We start from the raw sequence: 17,283 nt of genomic DNA on the forward strand, positions 1-17,283 counted from the left end.
TACCTGTTAAAAGCAGGTCACTTTTTTAATAGTCGGTATTTTCTTTAATTGTTTGGAAAAAAAATTACATATCCCCTGTTATAATGATAAAACACTACCCCAAGGGAAAGATCAATTTGATTTGCTAAATAACTTTACAACTTGAAATGAAGATAAACCTAAATCATGTGAATTAACCAAAATCCACAACGAACAATGCTAAAAGGGCATCTTTTACATGTGCAAACATAAGAAAACCAAATATTTTTTATTTTTTCAAGGATAATTAGTAACAATCAGTCAAATCTCAGAAGAATTACACAACCAGTTTAACAAAGCCTATCATGCAATACCCGTTTTCAATAGATGTATTTGTAATCTGAACCACAACAGCCAACTTAACATGTAATAATCAAGATTTTCAAAAACCCTAACCTGAAACATGATATCCGGGTGATCCCCCATCCGCGAAGAGATTGATGCTGAAAAATTAGAGAAATATTGGTATTTAAATCGAAAGTTAGAGACCTGTAGATACCTTAAATCAATATGAGATACAACAATCAGGACGAGCCATGCTTAGAACCAAACATTCGGAAGTATATACTAACCTTCATCTTCTTCTCTACTGACGGGGAATTGAAAAACCCTAACCCGTCAAAACATATCAGATGAAAATCGATCTGCTGGATTAGGACAGTCTCCATTAGGGTTGTTCAAAGAGAAGATGTAAACGTGAAGAATGAAAAGGAAATTAAACGACGGGGAAAGAGGTATGCGGCCATGGTTGAATAGGGTTTTGGAAAGGGAAAAGGAAAACTGATAAAATGGAAAATAGAAAAAGAGAACGGTGAAGGCAAAACAAAATTTTGAGCGCCATTTTCCAAAGCCAGCAGTGTTAGGAGATGACATGTGGCCTCAGCTTGTTTTGTTTTATTAGAAGTTATAGATCTATATCCGTTTATGTAATGTCTTAACTACATGTCCACATCTAGTTTCAAAAAAAAAACATGTTGCATTTTCTAATAATAAAGGTTTTATAACAAAACATATAAAACTATTTTATGATTTAATTTTTAAATAAATCATTATTTTCTTAATTATGTTAGATAATTTACCATAATCCAATACATCATTTTCTAATTTTATTATTTAATACATACAGGCCACAATCGTATATCCTGTATATCAATCATGGTCTATTAAATTAATTACAATTTGATTTACTAAATATATTATTATCACGTGTTATTTAATTATTATTATTATTTTATTACAATTTAATATATATTGGACCTTTGTCTTTAAGTCCCTAACTTTTGCAAAGCTACACATATAGCCCTTACACTTTTATATTCTTTCAATTTACAAATAACCACCAAAAGTTACAATTCTATCCCTTATACTTTTAATTCTTTCATTTCACACTCTCAAACTAACTAAGTTACACATTCATTTTCAATTTTGATAATTGACAACTTTGATCCACCAACTTTTTTTTACTTAATAACTTGATGTCTCATTTTACTATGAATTACTTTTACGACTTTAGCTCATAGCATCACACATTAATACACTTTTTTTTATCTATATATAACCATGTTAATGTCTAAATTACTTTTACGACTTTACACGGTTATCTAAAATATTGTTATAACTTAATACCACAATGAGCGATTCATACTCTTTTTTAACCATCTAATGACGTTAATGTCAAGAACGTACTGTATATAACAAAGTCAAACACGTGTAATGTCGCGTGCGGGCATCACACGTTAATGTCATCATCGTAAACTGTAACCACAATGCTTATATAGGCTACACAGAGTTAGATCGGATATGTCAAAACATGTGTTTTTATATGGTTAACGAATCATATAACGTGCCGCCTGCTATAAACAACTAAGGTGTCGCCACCGTAATGCGCGACGTATGACAATTTTAACGTACCTGTCATTTTAAATTCACGTTTCAACGTAAACGATTCACGTGTTGACATAGATTTTTCTCTCAAATGAGTCTGGTAAACAATAATACGTTTTTATACTTATTTTGTGTACGTTCGTAAACTATGTTCGAAAGCGAGTCGGGTCAAATATAATGCGTGTTCATTCGACAAAGACGTAATTTTTATTTTGGATAAAGAGTCAAGTCAAATACACACTATAAATGGAAGTTATTATAGCTTTCGCCGCCGCCGCAACGCACGGCACGTCAAGATCATAGTATTATATTATATTTAAATAAGCAAGTTCTAGTTGTTGTATCACTTGGAGACGACTTTTATATCAATGGGGTGGTAGTCTATTAGTAAAGAAAAAGACTTTAAACAATTTGGGAGAGCAAGATCTTGGATTAAAATCCCACAAACAACAGGAAAAAAAATTGCCTTTCAAAAAAAACTAGGAGACGACTTTATGATCTTCCACATGAATATATATTTCATCTACCTTCTATGTATAAGAAAAACCCACTTCTTGTATGGTTCACGATGTCCTCGTATGTATTTTAATTAGTATCTTAGATTGTGGGGAGTGGGGCGTGGGTTGGGACGGCGGTTTGGGTTTAACGCCAACTGCTCCATTCTGGGCAAGCGTTGGGCATGACCAAGCTCCTCCACTCCCCATAGTCTTAGGATAGAAATGTTTTTAAAGAGAGAGAAAGTGATGTGGAGGAGAGAGGGTGTGAGGTGAAGGAGAGAGAGTGTACTAATGTATGTATGTGAGGAAGAATGGATGGATAAAGAGTATGTAAGTGAGATGAGAGAGAAAGAGTGTTTTTTGTGTATGTGTTAAGAGAGAGAAATGCTCTCATTGATTGGGAGGTGCTACATTAACACCAAAATACACCTCTATTGGTGATGCGCTAAGTCCTTGTGTAATGCAGCACTATATCACGAGGATCCCCACTATACCGCCCCATAGCGCCGCCCAACACCATTTCAGGGGGCGCTATGGGGGTTTCAATTTCTGCTCCTATTATGAACATCGCGGCGTGACCATTCTTTCCAACTCACAAACACACATATATATATATACATACATACATCTGTATAACTGAAGGGGGTATAACCTCTTACCACTACACCCTCTTGTGATATAAAGCCCCTCTCTTATGCGTTTCGCTACTTGTCGAATAATGCCCCACAAGGGGCTTTACGACTACATATGGCCTAAGAAAGTAAACGAGTAAACGAGCACATGGTACACATCATCAAATGTTTATCGATGACAAATGTCACACCCCAACCGATGGCGGAATCATCGTGGCGCGGCACCACCAGATTGCTCAAGAGAATCCATAACAACTATTAAATGATAATATTTTTAATACGTTTAATATCCCATACTATCAAACAAATAATCCACAAATAGTTATTACAGACATCAAAATCTCTCAAACAAGATCCAATCCGACAACCTAGATTTTATTAGATGAGTTTCTAGACTTCCTATCTTGATTTCAGCATAACAATCCATCAACCTGTCACATACGTTAAAATAAAAGTCAATACATAAAGTAAAGGTGACTACACAAGTTTGCATAGATATAGTACAAAAAGCGTTTACACATAACCAGCATGTAACACGTAACGGGCGAAGCATGTAACTACCAACAATGATACAACCTAACCACGTGATTGCGAGTAGAGTATGCGCGACACATGTTCACCGAAGCGAACACGTGAAGTAAAGTATGTGATCCTTAGCAACCCCTGACAAATCAGGTGCTGAGTCCAAACTATAGTACTATCGTTGCTAAAGGTGGTCTGGCAATAACACTGTGTAAGCATAGTAACAGGCATTCAACAAATCACGTATAGCATGCGGGAGCGGTTAGCGTTTATAAAGTGTTTGCGTTGTGTGTTGTGTTTTTGATAGAGAACGTATGTAACGCCCAAAAGTGCGTTAAACGAAAATGGGTTTGAGTATACTCACAGTGCGTGTCTATCAAGTAAACACGATCTGCAATGGATTGAAGGGAGCGCCGGATCAGCCTGCGTACGGGGACAAAATGCGTAAGTCTTCCAGAGTGCTGAAACGATCGAAATCGAAGTGTTGGTGGAAAACAGAAGCTTCGTACGAAGCTGAAGGTGTGCCTTCGTACGAAGGTGGGTCTTCGTACTCGTGTTGCTTCCGTTGTCCAAAATCGAGTGTCTTCGCGTCGTCTTCGGAAAATCGAGTGTTCATCCCTCTAACCTTAAGCTACTGATTAAGCTTAAAATCGGAGAGGTCTTTGATTACGTCATGAGTGAGAATCGGGCTGTTACGTGTAAAACCAGTGCCTTATTACGAAGGCAGCGCCTTCGTACGAGGCCATGTGCCTTCGTACGAAGCTGGCTTCGCACAGAATAGTCCAGTTGGCAAACGTGGCTGTTCTTGGCATTTGGTGCTGTGCTTTCGCCTGAATCGGATGTGTTTCCGAGTCCTATTCAAGCTGGTTTTGACATTACCTCGTTCCACTATTCAGTGAACGAAATACATGTCGTTTTAGGTCCGTTTTAGGGTGTAAATCAAGTTTAAACGAGTTTTAAAGAGTTTTCACTTAGATCTAACACTTGGTGAGTGTGAAATCAACTTATTTCTAAGTTGGGAAGCCGAAGCTAGTCCCAATTCACTCGGTTAAGTGTAAATCCGTTGTAAAAGAAGAAGGTTTGATGAAAAAGATGAAGAGTTCTATAGAAAACAGAGAAGTTAAGATGAAAAAGATAGAGTTTAGGTGAGAAAGATGAAGTTTCAAGTAAAAAGATGAAGTTTAGTTGAAAACAAAAGAGTTTTGATGAAATCAAAGTGATTTGTGGAAAATCGTAGTGGAAAATGTTGTGTAATTGAATAAAACTGTTAAATCTTACTTGAAAATGGTCGGACAGCAATTCGGCAGGGTTTCGGTATGAATCAGCAGGTGAGAATGAATGAGGAGTGTGGCTGGGTATTTATAGAGATGGTGGGATCGCACAAGAGGCCTGATTCGAACCTGCTGCCTTCGTACGAAGGCAGTGCCTTCGTACAAGGCTGCATGGCGTCGTACGAGGGGCCTGTTTTGTATGGAAATTTCCCGTTTTCGCGTAGAGAATGCTCGTTTAATGTGTTTTGTTGCGTTAATTAGTATTGGTACCTAATGTATTTTGGTGTGATAGTAAGTATCGGGTCATGTTGCGTTTTAGAGTGATAAATCGAGTTGTGCGAGTAGCATTGAGTTTGCGTTGCGATAAGCATTTGCGAGTATAATCTATAACATATAAAGCACACACAAGTAAAGCATATAAGAACACACAGCATAACATTACTACTACTAATAGCGTTTGCGATTTAGTGTTTTTAATCATAGCAAGCGAATGCGAAGGCGTGAGTGGTTACCGAACAAACAAACACACTCGGAAATTTAAATAGCATAATTCTCTGTAATTCGTGTTGCGTAAGCGTTAAGCGTTTAAACATGCAGCGGTGCAGTGTGATGAAAATGTATTTAGTATAACACAGCCCTTTATTTATACCAAATCTCAGAGTACAAAATGGTTACAAATTGAAGCAAAAGCAAACAGATAACAATCCGAAAAGTCGGGCTGTTACAACAAAGATAATATGGACTCAAATGCTTACAAGTGAAATATTAGTTTTTCTTAAAGGTATAATTTATTCACATAGCAACCTAAAAAGAGGCTGCTAAACACAACACCAAAAAGAGAATTACCTCAGCACAAATTTGCACCATATATCCCAGGAAACCACATCGTTTTTCACTCTGTCCTTATACCACAAGAAGCCTAGTGATTTTAAATCTTGAATGATAACTTCGATCTTCACATCCATATTAGAGAACCTCTTGTTGCTTCTAGCATTCCATAACCACCAACACGCAACGATTATTGTGCACCTTCGCTAGGTCTTTGAGCGAGAATAAAATCAGCGGACTAACCTTGCACCAGATGTCACATGCATGGTTCCAAATGGCAGCAGCAATGTAACACGAGCAAAAAGATGCTTTGTAGTTTCTTCTCCAGCATTACACAAAACACATCCAATGTCTCCATTGTAACAGTTTCTGACCCGAAGAGCTACAAACGTTGGTATTCTATACATAATCCCACGCCACATAAAGATATTACATCTCTTTGGCATCCACTTGCACCATTCGAAAACAAACTTGCTGCTATAATTTGTTGTGTTGCCGAGAAACTGTTTGACAGCCCCGAACGAGAACTCTATATCTTTGCCTTCCAGGCCCGATAACACATAGTTTAATAAATAATGCTACATAATGTTGTACATGAATAGTATCAATATTAGTTCTGAATTTTTTTATTATTATATTATAATAATTACTATTGAATGTATTTTCTTTTTGTCATTTAACTTTTGAAATATGATGTTTTATAAAATTTCGAGTATGTCGTTGTAATATGCTTATTTTTATCTAATTTTATATATAGGTTTTATTCAAAAGTGAGTAGTGAATAGTAATGTACAAATAATCAAAGCACCAATATACATGTCATCAACACTGAATCATGGTTTAGTTTTTTTTTATATATAACGTGACGTCATTATCATTTTCATTATTTTACTAATACAATATGATACTTTATACCATTGTGCTTATTGTTATCTTATCTACGTTTCAATAATTATTTTATTCTTTACCGTGACGAATCGAACGGAACTGAGACCATGTGGTACCAAGACTAATAGAACCCATTCTGACTCAAGGTACCGGTACATATATTATCTAAACCGGTACCGGTATTTATTTTTATGGTTTTCGAGCATTATATATCATGTGTCGATATCCTATTGGGTATTCTGTTTTAATTGCTATATGGAGTGTTGGTACCATATTGGTACCATAACGAACTAAACCAATACCGATCGAATGTCCGCTGCAACGTGTAGAGAATCCAACTAGTTTATGACAAAAGATAACTGAAACGGTGAGTCTCACCACTAAAGACTAACACTAACTTACTCTCTCAGTTTTCATCAGTAAAGACATGTAAGCATTAAGTCCTTTAGGTATACTTTAACTCATCTTAACTCCATCTAAATGTCACATCAATTTTTCTTCCCCATTTCATTTGACCCTATTTTTAGTGGTTTTTGATTTAAAGAATAATTAATTCAGTCTCTTAACATCCAGTTAACATGTTAACATACAACTTATTTAATGCCCCTTAACACAAGGAGTGAGTGGTTTGCAATCTCGGTTAACATGTCATGTCACCGTCATGGCCTAACTTACCAGTAGTAAATTCATTTATGTAATTCGCTAACTAACATCTATACCTTATAATAAAACAAAACAAACTTATGCCATTTGTCCTATTCTTACAAACTTTATTGCCACGTGTCATTTGATTGTATGTATGAATATTCATTTGAGCGGCAAATTGAATTCCCCCTCTTTACCTTCATTATCAATCATCCGCCCTTTTCTCCTCAATCAAAATCCTATTCACAAACCCTAATTCTCTATACTGCATCTATGGCGTCAAAAAATTTCTATTATTTATCGGCATGTGATCTGGATAAAAGGGTTTTCTTTTTACATCGATCAAAAAACCCTAGACTTCTACCTTTCTTCTTCATCTCTCTATTCCATCTCCCTCATGCCTTAGTCCCTTGCCATCCACGTTTTATCTTCTTTCCATCGGTCATGAAAGGGTAAGTCGTAGGTGTTTTGATTCATCTGAACTTCAATAAAAGGTTTCTTTGTTGAACGACAAGCCGATTTTGCCGGTGATTAGTTACAGGTATGAGTTATCTATTTCTTAGGTTCTAAGTATTGTCGTCAGAAATTTGGGGTTTTTTAATGCAGCGATTAGGGTTCCGGCGAGTAGAGTATGGTCGATGATGAGTTGAATGGAATAGTTGAGCATCGATGTCCAAGGTCGCTCATATCAGTATAATAAGAGGTTACTGGGTGTCGGAAAAATCATGGAGCTCTTCAACAATGGCTGGACAGGTTAGTGTACCCGAACTTTTATGCCTTTTTTCCATACTAATGGATCATCATTTGTTGACACATGATGGTATTCTTTACTAGAATGAATTTATACATGGGATTTAGTTTTGTTTGTTTGTATTGCAATAATCATTTAGTGGTCTTTGGGGGAACTAAGGGTCAAGTTATCATAGAAAGTCTAATTAATCAAATCAATCTATAAACATATTTGTAAGTCGAGCATTTCATTTAAAAAAGTTTAAAGATTTATATTTTTTTTCAGCAGAGTGGCATTTGGTGAATCGTTCATTTCGTTGGACATGGGTAAGAAAACTCACATTCATGTGGGACAGTATTTTAGTTATTATTGCCATGAGTACGCTGATGTGAACAAATTTCACGTATCCAATTTACGTTTGCAGACTATCATAAGCGTTTTGGATTAGTGCGTTATACCATGTTTCATTTGTAGGTGTAGTAAAACCATAGTTTGACCTGTTACTACATCTTATAGATAAAAACACATTCATATGAACTAACTACTTTTTTGTTTATTGGAGACTTGGATTAGGTTGCTTCACAACACAAGGTTTTGGAAGAAAACCAACAACATTACAATCAAGTTCAAATTCAAAAAGGTCAGTATTTTGGTTCTTATCGAGCATTAGAGGTTGCAACCTCGACCAATATGAGCAGGTCAATTTACTTTCCACTATTGTTTACTTTCTGTTCCAATAAGAAGATCACCTGTAGATTGATTTAGAGTTGTGTGATTTGTTACATCTTAGTTAAATCCAATATCATCAGGTTCATTGAATAGATGAGGTGCATTGAATTCACCGATATACGGGTATGAGTTTATCACATGCAATGGATCTTGTGCAGACCCAAGAAAGCAGGTTCCTGGAATTATTGCGGGTAAGTACATTAGGTTACAGATCAACAGTTAAAAAGGTAACTTATTATTGAAAAAGGGCTTCAATTAGATTCATCAAATGGGGAGGGTTCAGGGTCAACTAAATTTGGTGTGTGTGAATGTTTGGGGTACTGGGCTTGGCATGAGAAGTAGGTCCACAACTTGTGTGCATTTGTGTGAGTTGGTTGTGGGATTCTAAGAATGGTGGGTCAAAAAGTGAGCTTTCTTCTTGTGGCCTTGACCAGGTTTTCATTCGTAGGTATGCATTTCAGTTCATGAGCTTTCTATTAAAGAACAGTTCGTAGAAAAAAAGGGTTGGGGACTGGGTTGTAAGAATATATTGAGGTGTGTATCACACCAATTCCAGGTTCCAGCTGGGTGCTCTAAATGGGTCACCTGGGAAAGAAGACATATGTCGCTTCATGCGCGACCGGTTGAGGATATCAAGATGATGACCATATGAGTGATGAGAAGAAACATTATGGTCCATCTGTTCAGTTTACTAATGAAACCCACAATATGAACTAACGAATGTACACTTTGTTGAATTTATGTTGGTGGCATGAAACAGTTCGAGCAGAAATGGCGTGAGGTAACCAGAAAAGGATGCGACATCAGCGGTTAGTTCGCCACCATCTACACCCAGAAGTGTTGCAACATCCATACCCATATGTACACCCCTTATTTAATATTGATATAGACATTTGACCGTAAAGCAGCATTGCTATTGCTATGTTTGTAGGTGTGAATAAATTAAATGTTTTTTTTCTATATTATCTGTAGGATGGTAATGAACAATCATCGTGACAAGGCCAGGTTAAAGGAAATGCAGAGGTTAGAAAGACAATGGATGAAAACATACAAGATATTGTGGATCAACAAAATGCTTTTGTTGAGGCTGATATGGTGTGTCATTCAGAAATTTATACGTTTATTGCTTTTTATATTCAAGTTAACTGAAATAGATGTGATTGTTACTGGTAGACATAATAACAAGGGAAATGAACTTTGAAACTTCGTAGTGAAAGAGATTAAGAGATTTATGTTGAAAAACTTGGTGAACTTTGAAACTTCATAGTGAAGTTTTATTTTTATAATTATTTTTATTTTTCTGAAGCATTAAATATAGAGTAAATTACAAAAATCGTCCTTCATGTTGACACTAAATTGCAAAGTGTGTCCTTTATCTTCAAAAACTACAAAAAAACGTACTCGATGTTTGCAAACCACTACATATTATGTCCTTTATCCCTAACTTAGTTATTTTTCATTGTTAAGTGAATGTGAAATGACCTAAATACCTCATGTTAAATAAATAACTAAAATGGTAATGTTTGTCATCTTCCCCAGTGTTATTCCTAAAACAAGTAGAGGGCTTTTAATTTAATCTCAAATTGAAATGGGATTGGCTTCTTTTGTTAAGAATTAGTAGAGGCCTTTTAATGTTTAAGGAATTGCGAACAAAAATAGATAATAATCATACCTTTAAGAGCACAGAAGAAAGCAGTCGGAGAGGTGACCGGAGCTACGGGATTCCCGTGGACTTCAAACAAGGAGAACAGAGAAAACGAGAGAGTTGTGTGTGGGTCGGAAATCATGTATTTATACTAGAATGCAAGCGATAAACAGACAATGATGATGATTAGTATTTTCGGGGTTTGGGGTTTACGGATACCGTGAATTACGGGTCAAGGTTCGAGATATAGATAAGTATCGGGTTGAGATGAAGGTAACCGCAACAAAAACGGATTAAAGACGACTGTATATGTTGTTCTGAAATCGCCGGAATTTTGGCAACTTTGCCGGAGAAGAAGACGCAGAAGCAGAGATTTGTCTCTTCTGAAAGTTTGTTTCTTTTTTTCATAATTAGTCCCTGCACTTTTTTGGTCTTTTTAAAATAGTAAATGTATTTCTTTTATCATTTTAGTTATTTATTTAATAGTAAGGGTATTTAGGTCATTTCACACCCATTTAACAATGAAAAATAACTAAGTTAGGGATAAAGGACATAATGTGTAGGGGTTTGCAAACATCGAGATTAAGAGATTTATGTAAATGAGTTGGGGTGTTAGTGTTATGTTTGTTTTGACCCTATGAAGATTTATAAGTAACTAATTTTATCCTGCAATCTCTTTTGCAGGTTTTTTTGAAGACGTCTCAAAATTCTTATTGGCTCTTTAATGATATATAAAGCTAACACATTATCTTTTTGTAGGGGTGTGAATTTCTAATACAACCTGAAAACACAACACGAACTGAACACGAATTTCTTGGATTTGGGTTTACTCTAAACGGGTTTGGGGCAATTTTAGGTCGAACCCATGGACCTGTTTAGCTTAATAGGTCATGTTCGGGTCAAACCCGTCTGGTTTGCGGGTTGGCCCGTTTAGTTTATAAATGTAATAATATGATGGATTATGTGAATGTATGTATAATTGAGGGTTTTAAAATAAAGTAAATATATCCTTTATTTTAGTATGAGCAAATTACTTCAAAATTTGGGTGGTTAATAAGACGATGGGGTATGGTGGGGCTTGAGTTGTGACATTTGTTGACACGTGGAATGGGAGCTCCCCCACCACTCAAACCAACGCCCATGGGGTATGGTGGGGCTTAGGTTGGGGGCTTGGGTTTAGGGGCATGATTTTGGTTTGGCCATTGAGAGCCTGCCATGTCATTTACTACCCCGCCCCACGCCCGGCTTCAAACCCACGCCAATAGGGCCACGCCCCAAACCCACGCCCCAACCCAAGCCCCATACCCATGGCCTAATGTGAACTTAATAATGTGATTAGCAGGTTTGTTTAGTTCGAAGCAAGAAATGAAACGTCAAGTGTCTTTTGGCGTCAATTTTATATTCCTTTTTTAGTTTTTGTTTTATTGAAATTTCCTTTTTAGACAATTTATTAATTTATTGTCTTTCGGTACTACTTTAAAAAGAATTATTGGAAAATGTGTTTTGTGAAGATTTATAATTTTTGAAGTTATATTCTACTTTAAGTATGGTTTTGGAACTTTAGAGCAGATTACTCATTACTTCTAAATAATTAAATGTTTGTCGTTACGAGAACAATACCATGATATTTAATCATGAAAATACTATTTTTCATACATTTATGTTATTTAATTGTATATCGCATATTGTTTGTCGTTACGAGAACAACACCATGATATATAGTTTAGACATCTATTTTCTTTCCTTGAATTTAACTGTTTTCAAGGATATCATCCCTGAGTACACTAATATGAATTTAAATAAGAATTTAGATATTGAAGTTTATATAAACTTGATGTCAATCAAAAGATGAAAATCATGACCTTTCGTTTATCTATTAAAGGTTCGTTGGGATGTAACAAGTTTTTGGATAGGGGAAGTGATCACTTTGTTCGGTTTTGGGTTTGTACCGGTTAGGGTTATGTATTGTCTGTTTGGGACCTGTTTTAACCCTTAGACATGAAGCCTTAGTTTGGAAAGGCCTAGAACAAAAATGATGATCTATATGGGCTTCAATGCCAGTAGATATTATATGTTTGTGTTAAACACCCGTGAAAGTCACGGGATTTTAGACTAGTCATTAACAAAAACATTCCTTTGGTGACAGACTTATGTTTTGCTTCCATCCGTTACAAAGATCTTAGACTCAACAGATCCCAGCCTGCATAGCTGTGCTTTTGATGTCCAAAAGTTCTATATTTTCGCTGAACATGACACAACTATTGTTAGAACGTACATACCCATGTGATTTTGGTAAGGCAAGAAGAAGAACACAAAAGAATTCGGTAACAACCCTTACCCATATGTAGTACTGAACTAGTGACCCTAATGACCGAAAGCCCAAGGCCCGTCTACTGTGTAGTGTCAAGTCCATTACTCTCTAGGGTCAAGCCCAATATGTTCAATACACCTTATCTATATGTAACTCCATAAGTCCCTTACTATATCTTTTATCAGAGAGTTAACTCACATTTTCGTTCCTATCCTTTGTCTAATTATGCCGGTCCAGATCAAATTTTAAATTTATACCATTTTCGTCTTTGACATGTTTAAAACATGTCAGTTCCATCCAAAAAAAAACATGAGTTAACTTTCATTTCCGTCCATGTGGTTTGTCCAATTATTCGATTCAACCTTAGTTTTTTTGGATAGAATTGGCATTTTTCAAGAATTTTAGGGACGAAAATGACATAAATTTGAAATTTGGCCAGTACTGACATAATTTAACAAACCACAGGGACGAAAATGACAGTTAACTCTTTATCAGATACGAACTATGTCATAGTTTTTCGTGTTAACTACTGTGTAGGGTCAAGCCTATTATGTTCAATAAACCTAATAAAAAAAATTCACATGACTGGCCACGCCGACCTAAGCCATGCCACACCACACCCCTCATTTTTCACCATAAACTTGTGGATCCCACCCTTGCCTCGTGTCGAACAATGCCCCCAAAACCGTGTTAAGTCTTGTAACAATGGTTCCCTTCATATCATCGTGTTAAGTCTTGTAACTTTAGGGTCTGTTTGGTATGGGGTAATGGAATGGACGAAGGAATGGAATTGACGAGGTAATGGAATGGACGAGGGAATGCAATGGATCATTACCATTCTATGTCTTGTTTGGTTACCATGTGTGAATGGAATGGATTATTATTGTGTGTTGTTCGATAGGCAAGAAAATGGAGTAATAAAATCAGCGGTGAGTGGTGGTGGTGGCCGCTGGTAGTGATTGCGGGTGGTTATAGGTGGCGGTGGTGGGTGTCGGTGGCGGTGATGGGTAGTGGTGGTGGCGGCAAGTGGCGGTGCGGCGGTGACGACGAGTGGTGGTTGCGGCAAGGTGGTCGTTGGTGGTGGGTGGCAGCAGAGGTGGCCGTCGGTGGCGGCGGCGGCGGCCGTTGGTGGTGGCGTTGACGATGGTGGTGGGCGGCGGCGGCAAGTGGCGTTGGCGGTTAGTCGCAGTTGTGGGTGATAACGGTGGCGAGTGGGTGGTGGCGGTGGCGGGTGGCGGCGGTGGCTGTCGGGGTGAGGTGGTGGCGGGTGGCGGCGATGGCGTCGGTGGTGGGTGGTGGTGGTGGGTTGTGGCGAAGATGGTGGGTTGTGGTGTTGTTGATGAATGGTGCAAGAGGGGATGGAATGGAAAAAAAACATGTGGGGTGGAAGGAATGATTTTGAGGGAATGGAATGGCTTTTGGAATGGGTGATTCCATTCCATTGACCAACCAAACACCCTTTTCTTCATTCCCTCGTAATCATCCATTCCATTCCACCTCTCATTCCTGCATACCAAACACTACCTTAGTTCTCTTCTCATCAGATGTGAGCGTAAAAACCTATTAACTGAATGAACCAACAACCGTACGATAACCATAAAACCAAAACCGAACTTAAATAACCAGAGAAGATGAATAACTGATTGTTTGGCCGGTTTGAAAATTATTGATAACCGGCTATATATATTCTGTCTTTTGATTATATACATTTTCGAAAATGAGTCAAATAGATAGATAGCCGAACTGAACCCCCTTAGTAAATTCTTCTCAAAGTATATTGGTCAAATTTTGTGTCTTTGATTGATGTTTAAAAATCTTGTAACTAATTTGATGTACAAAATTGAGGTCCAAGTATAATGTAAGGGGCTGTTTGTTTACCTCTTAATGAGGCTCTTAATGGTTCAGACCTCTTACTGGTTCAGCACTTAATGGTTCAGACTGTTTGCTTCATGAGCAGATGTCTGAATGGTTCAGACATTTGCCTCTGAATGGTTAAGCATTATACAGAGTCTGAATGGTTAAGATCTCTAATCTGAATTGGTCAGACATTTGCCTCTGAACGGTTAAGAATTATACAGACTCTTAATGGTTTAGACCTCTTACTGGTTCAGCACTTAATGGTTCAGACCTCTTACTGGTTCAGCACTTAACCATTCAGATGTTGTCAATAACCAAAAATTAACCGAACTGGAACGATTTGCATTTCCAGTTACCAAAACAATCAGTTATTTGTTAATACCGAAGTGCACACCCCTACATATCATAGGAACTATGTTGTGCATATTTCCTTTCAAGAAACAAAATTTATTCTTCTTTGAATTGCAAAATAACACAACACACCATGTCATCAAACTAACACACTTATTACTAGGGGCTTGAGGTATTGTTGCTTGGTGAGGCCACATGTTCTTGCATGAGGAACGCATCGGCTAACATCCGACCAAGACGCACCTGAGCCGGGGTGCTAAGGTGCAGTTTATCATGTAGCAATGGCAAGCCCTTGGCGTCCACACACCTAACTTTCGGAAGCTTGATTCCCAGTTGTGCTTTTCTCACAGTTTCCACATAGTGTCCTTGTCCTGAAGTTATAGCCACCTGTACCATCAACAACCCATGTCTCATGTTTGAGAATAATTTATATAAACAGTTTTATAGAATATGGGCAGGATGACATTTAAGTAAATAGTCATCCAGAGAAACTTTTCTAAACATTACTCTCTTAACTTGATATATACATAATCCAAAACTAATAAACACGTCCAATTATGAAGTGACACGTGGTAATACCAAATAAGGCGTTGCCACAAACCTCACTTAACTCTATGTGTTATGCAATAACGCCCATGTCATGTGGCGTGCAAGACGCAAAACGCCGCTCCAAGGGAGCCTGATGGGCCCGGGTGTGTAGGTGGAGTATGTGGGGCCTATATTTGGACCAACCATGGTTCATCATTTCTTTTTTGTTAGTTTATTTGTTTTCTTAATTAATTTTTTTATGTGAAACCAAAAAGTTAAAATAAATGAGTCATGTCTACGTGACAGACTGGCAATAATGTGGAAATCACTTTTAGACCATTGGGTATGGGGATCGGCAGAGGGCCGTCCCCCCCCCCCCCCCCCTTTAGCCACGTCCCACACCGCCCTCTTGGGGCCGTCCTCGGCACTTCCGTCGGATATGTGACGCCGGAGACGGGGCAAGCTGGTGGGCCCCCATGGCAGCTTCTCTCTCATCCTTTATATATATATATATTAATATATTATTAATGGTGGGGTAGTCTTGGCTAGTCCCCACACCCTTGGGTAGTCCCCAAATCCTCATCTCGTGATTACGTGGCGCCTACATGGCGGGTAGTCCTTTGAAGACTATCCTCCCCCATTACCCAATGGTCTTATAACGTCAAGGTCCGTGCGGTGTGGACCTCTAGTGGAACGATAGAATCATGGCAAAGTTTAACTGCGCCAATTGCGGTTTATGAAGTCATTTGCAATTTAAGTACACAAAATGGTTACATATTTATAAATTTTGACCAAATGGCTATTTTACTTGTTTCTTTTTCATTTTATTATAATTTTTCAAAATTTTAATGATATTATATTTGTGGAGAGTAAAATTTGTCAAATCTACAACTAGGGACATAAACGAGCCGAGCTAACAAGTTGAGCTTAAACAAGCCCGATCCTAGGCCTAAAAATAAGCTTGTTTAGTAAACAAGCCTAAACTCAAGCCGGCTCGCGAGCCTAAACCAGCTTGTTATTTATATATTTAAATAATAACAATGACTATTTATAAAATTATGAAAAGACAACTAAATTATATATAGATTTATATAAATAATAATTATAATTAATATAAACTAATTAATAAATAATTAATAAGAGAGTCGAGACCGAGCTGAGCTCGACCTCGAGCTTTTGAAACAAAACTCAACCTGAGCTTAGTTCAAGCTTTCATAATTTATAATTTAAACGAGCTTGTGCTCGAGCCTAGTCCAGCTCGGACTTAAAAAGTCTTACATGAACAATTGGGAGCAGAGGATCTCCAAGATCAGCCCGCAAATTACCAAACAAATTCACCAACCGTCTCTTATACTTCCTTGCATCCACTTCACTAATCGTGTCACTCTCCCCTTGAAACCACAACACCCCTCGAACCGAACCACCCGCTCTCCGAGCCACCTTAGCCCTCATCAAAACCTGCTTATACAACCACCTCTTTCTCCCCCACTCACTAATCTTAGTCCCCATTAGACCACCAACCGCGCATGGAACCAAGCCCAATGGGCCCAAGCTCGGGTCCCTTTGCAACAACCTGTTAGCAAAGGGCATACCCGGACCCACTCCACATGTTGCTAGGACATCAATGTCCTTGTGGAGTGGGTCATGGGCTTGGACCCATGTGAGGTTGGCGGTTAGACGGAGGATTGATGGGTTGGGTTGGCATTGGAATGGGACGACGCCGTCCCATGTGTTGTTTTGTACGCCGCCTCGGCCGGACATGTTGCTTTGTCCGGCTAGGATGATTATGGTTTTGGCATTGGATGTGGAAGCATTGGTGAAGGTTAGATGGAGTACTAGGCACAGGAGAGCTAGCATTATTGTTGTGAAAATGGTGAGTTTGGGGATATCGTTGTCGGTGCTTTGTAAGGTAGTTTCACTTGCATCTCACATATCCCGAAATGTTCC

At 37.9% G+C, this 17,283-nt stretch overlaps 1 protein-coding gene and 1 long non-coding RNA gene across 20 annotated transcripts; one reads left to right on the forward strand and one right to left on the reverse strand.

The window, feature by feature from the left end:
* Window positions 1–7,368: 7,368 nt before the first annotated feature.
* LOC110890932 lies at window positions 7,369–11,301 on the forward strand. 19 transcript variants are annotated; one of them, XR_004872009.1, is made up of 7 exons: window positions 7,369–7,938; window positions 8,201–8,241; window positions 8,340–8,385; window positions 8,478–8,555; window positions 8,725–9,505; window positions 9,617–9,739; window positions 10,974–11,301. It is a non-coding gene; the product is annotated as an uncharacterized LOC110890932 (long non-coding RNA). The 19 variants fall into 19 exon arrangements; XR_004872008.1 differs by having other exon boundaries at window positions 8,489–8,555; XR_004872010.1 differs by lacking the exon at window positions 8,340–8,385 and having other exon boundaries at window positions 7,370–7,938; window positions 8,204–8,241; window positions 8,489–8,555; ... (1 more) ...; window positions 9,405–9,505; window positions 10,974–11,277.
* Window positions 11,302–14,778: 3,477 nt separating this feature from the next.
* LOC110890933 (probable carbohydrate esterase At4g34215) lies at window positions 14,779–17,283 on the reverse strand. The gene is made up of 2 exons (XM_022138577.2): window positions 16,615–17,283; window positions 14,779–15,195 (listed from the first exon to the last, which is right to left on the reverse strand). Exons 1-2 carry the CDS (start codon window positions 17,191–17,193, stop codon window positions 14,968–14,970), a joined length of 807 nt encoding a protein of 268 aa, XP_021994269.1. The 5' UTR covers window positions 17,194–17,283; the 3' UTR covers window positions 14,779–14,967.

Source organism: Helianthus annuus, chromosome 11, assembly GCF_002127325.2.
Source record: "Helianthus annuus cultivar XRQ/B chromosome 11, HanXRQr2.0-SUNRISE, whole genome shotgun sequence".
NCBI lineage: Eukaryota > Viridiplantae > Streptophyta > Magnoliopsida > Asterales > Asteraceae > Helianthus > Helianthus annuus.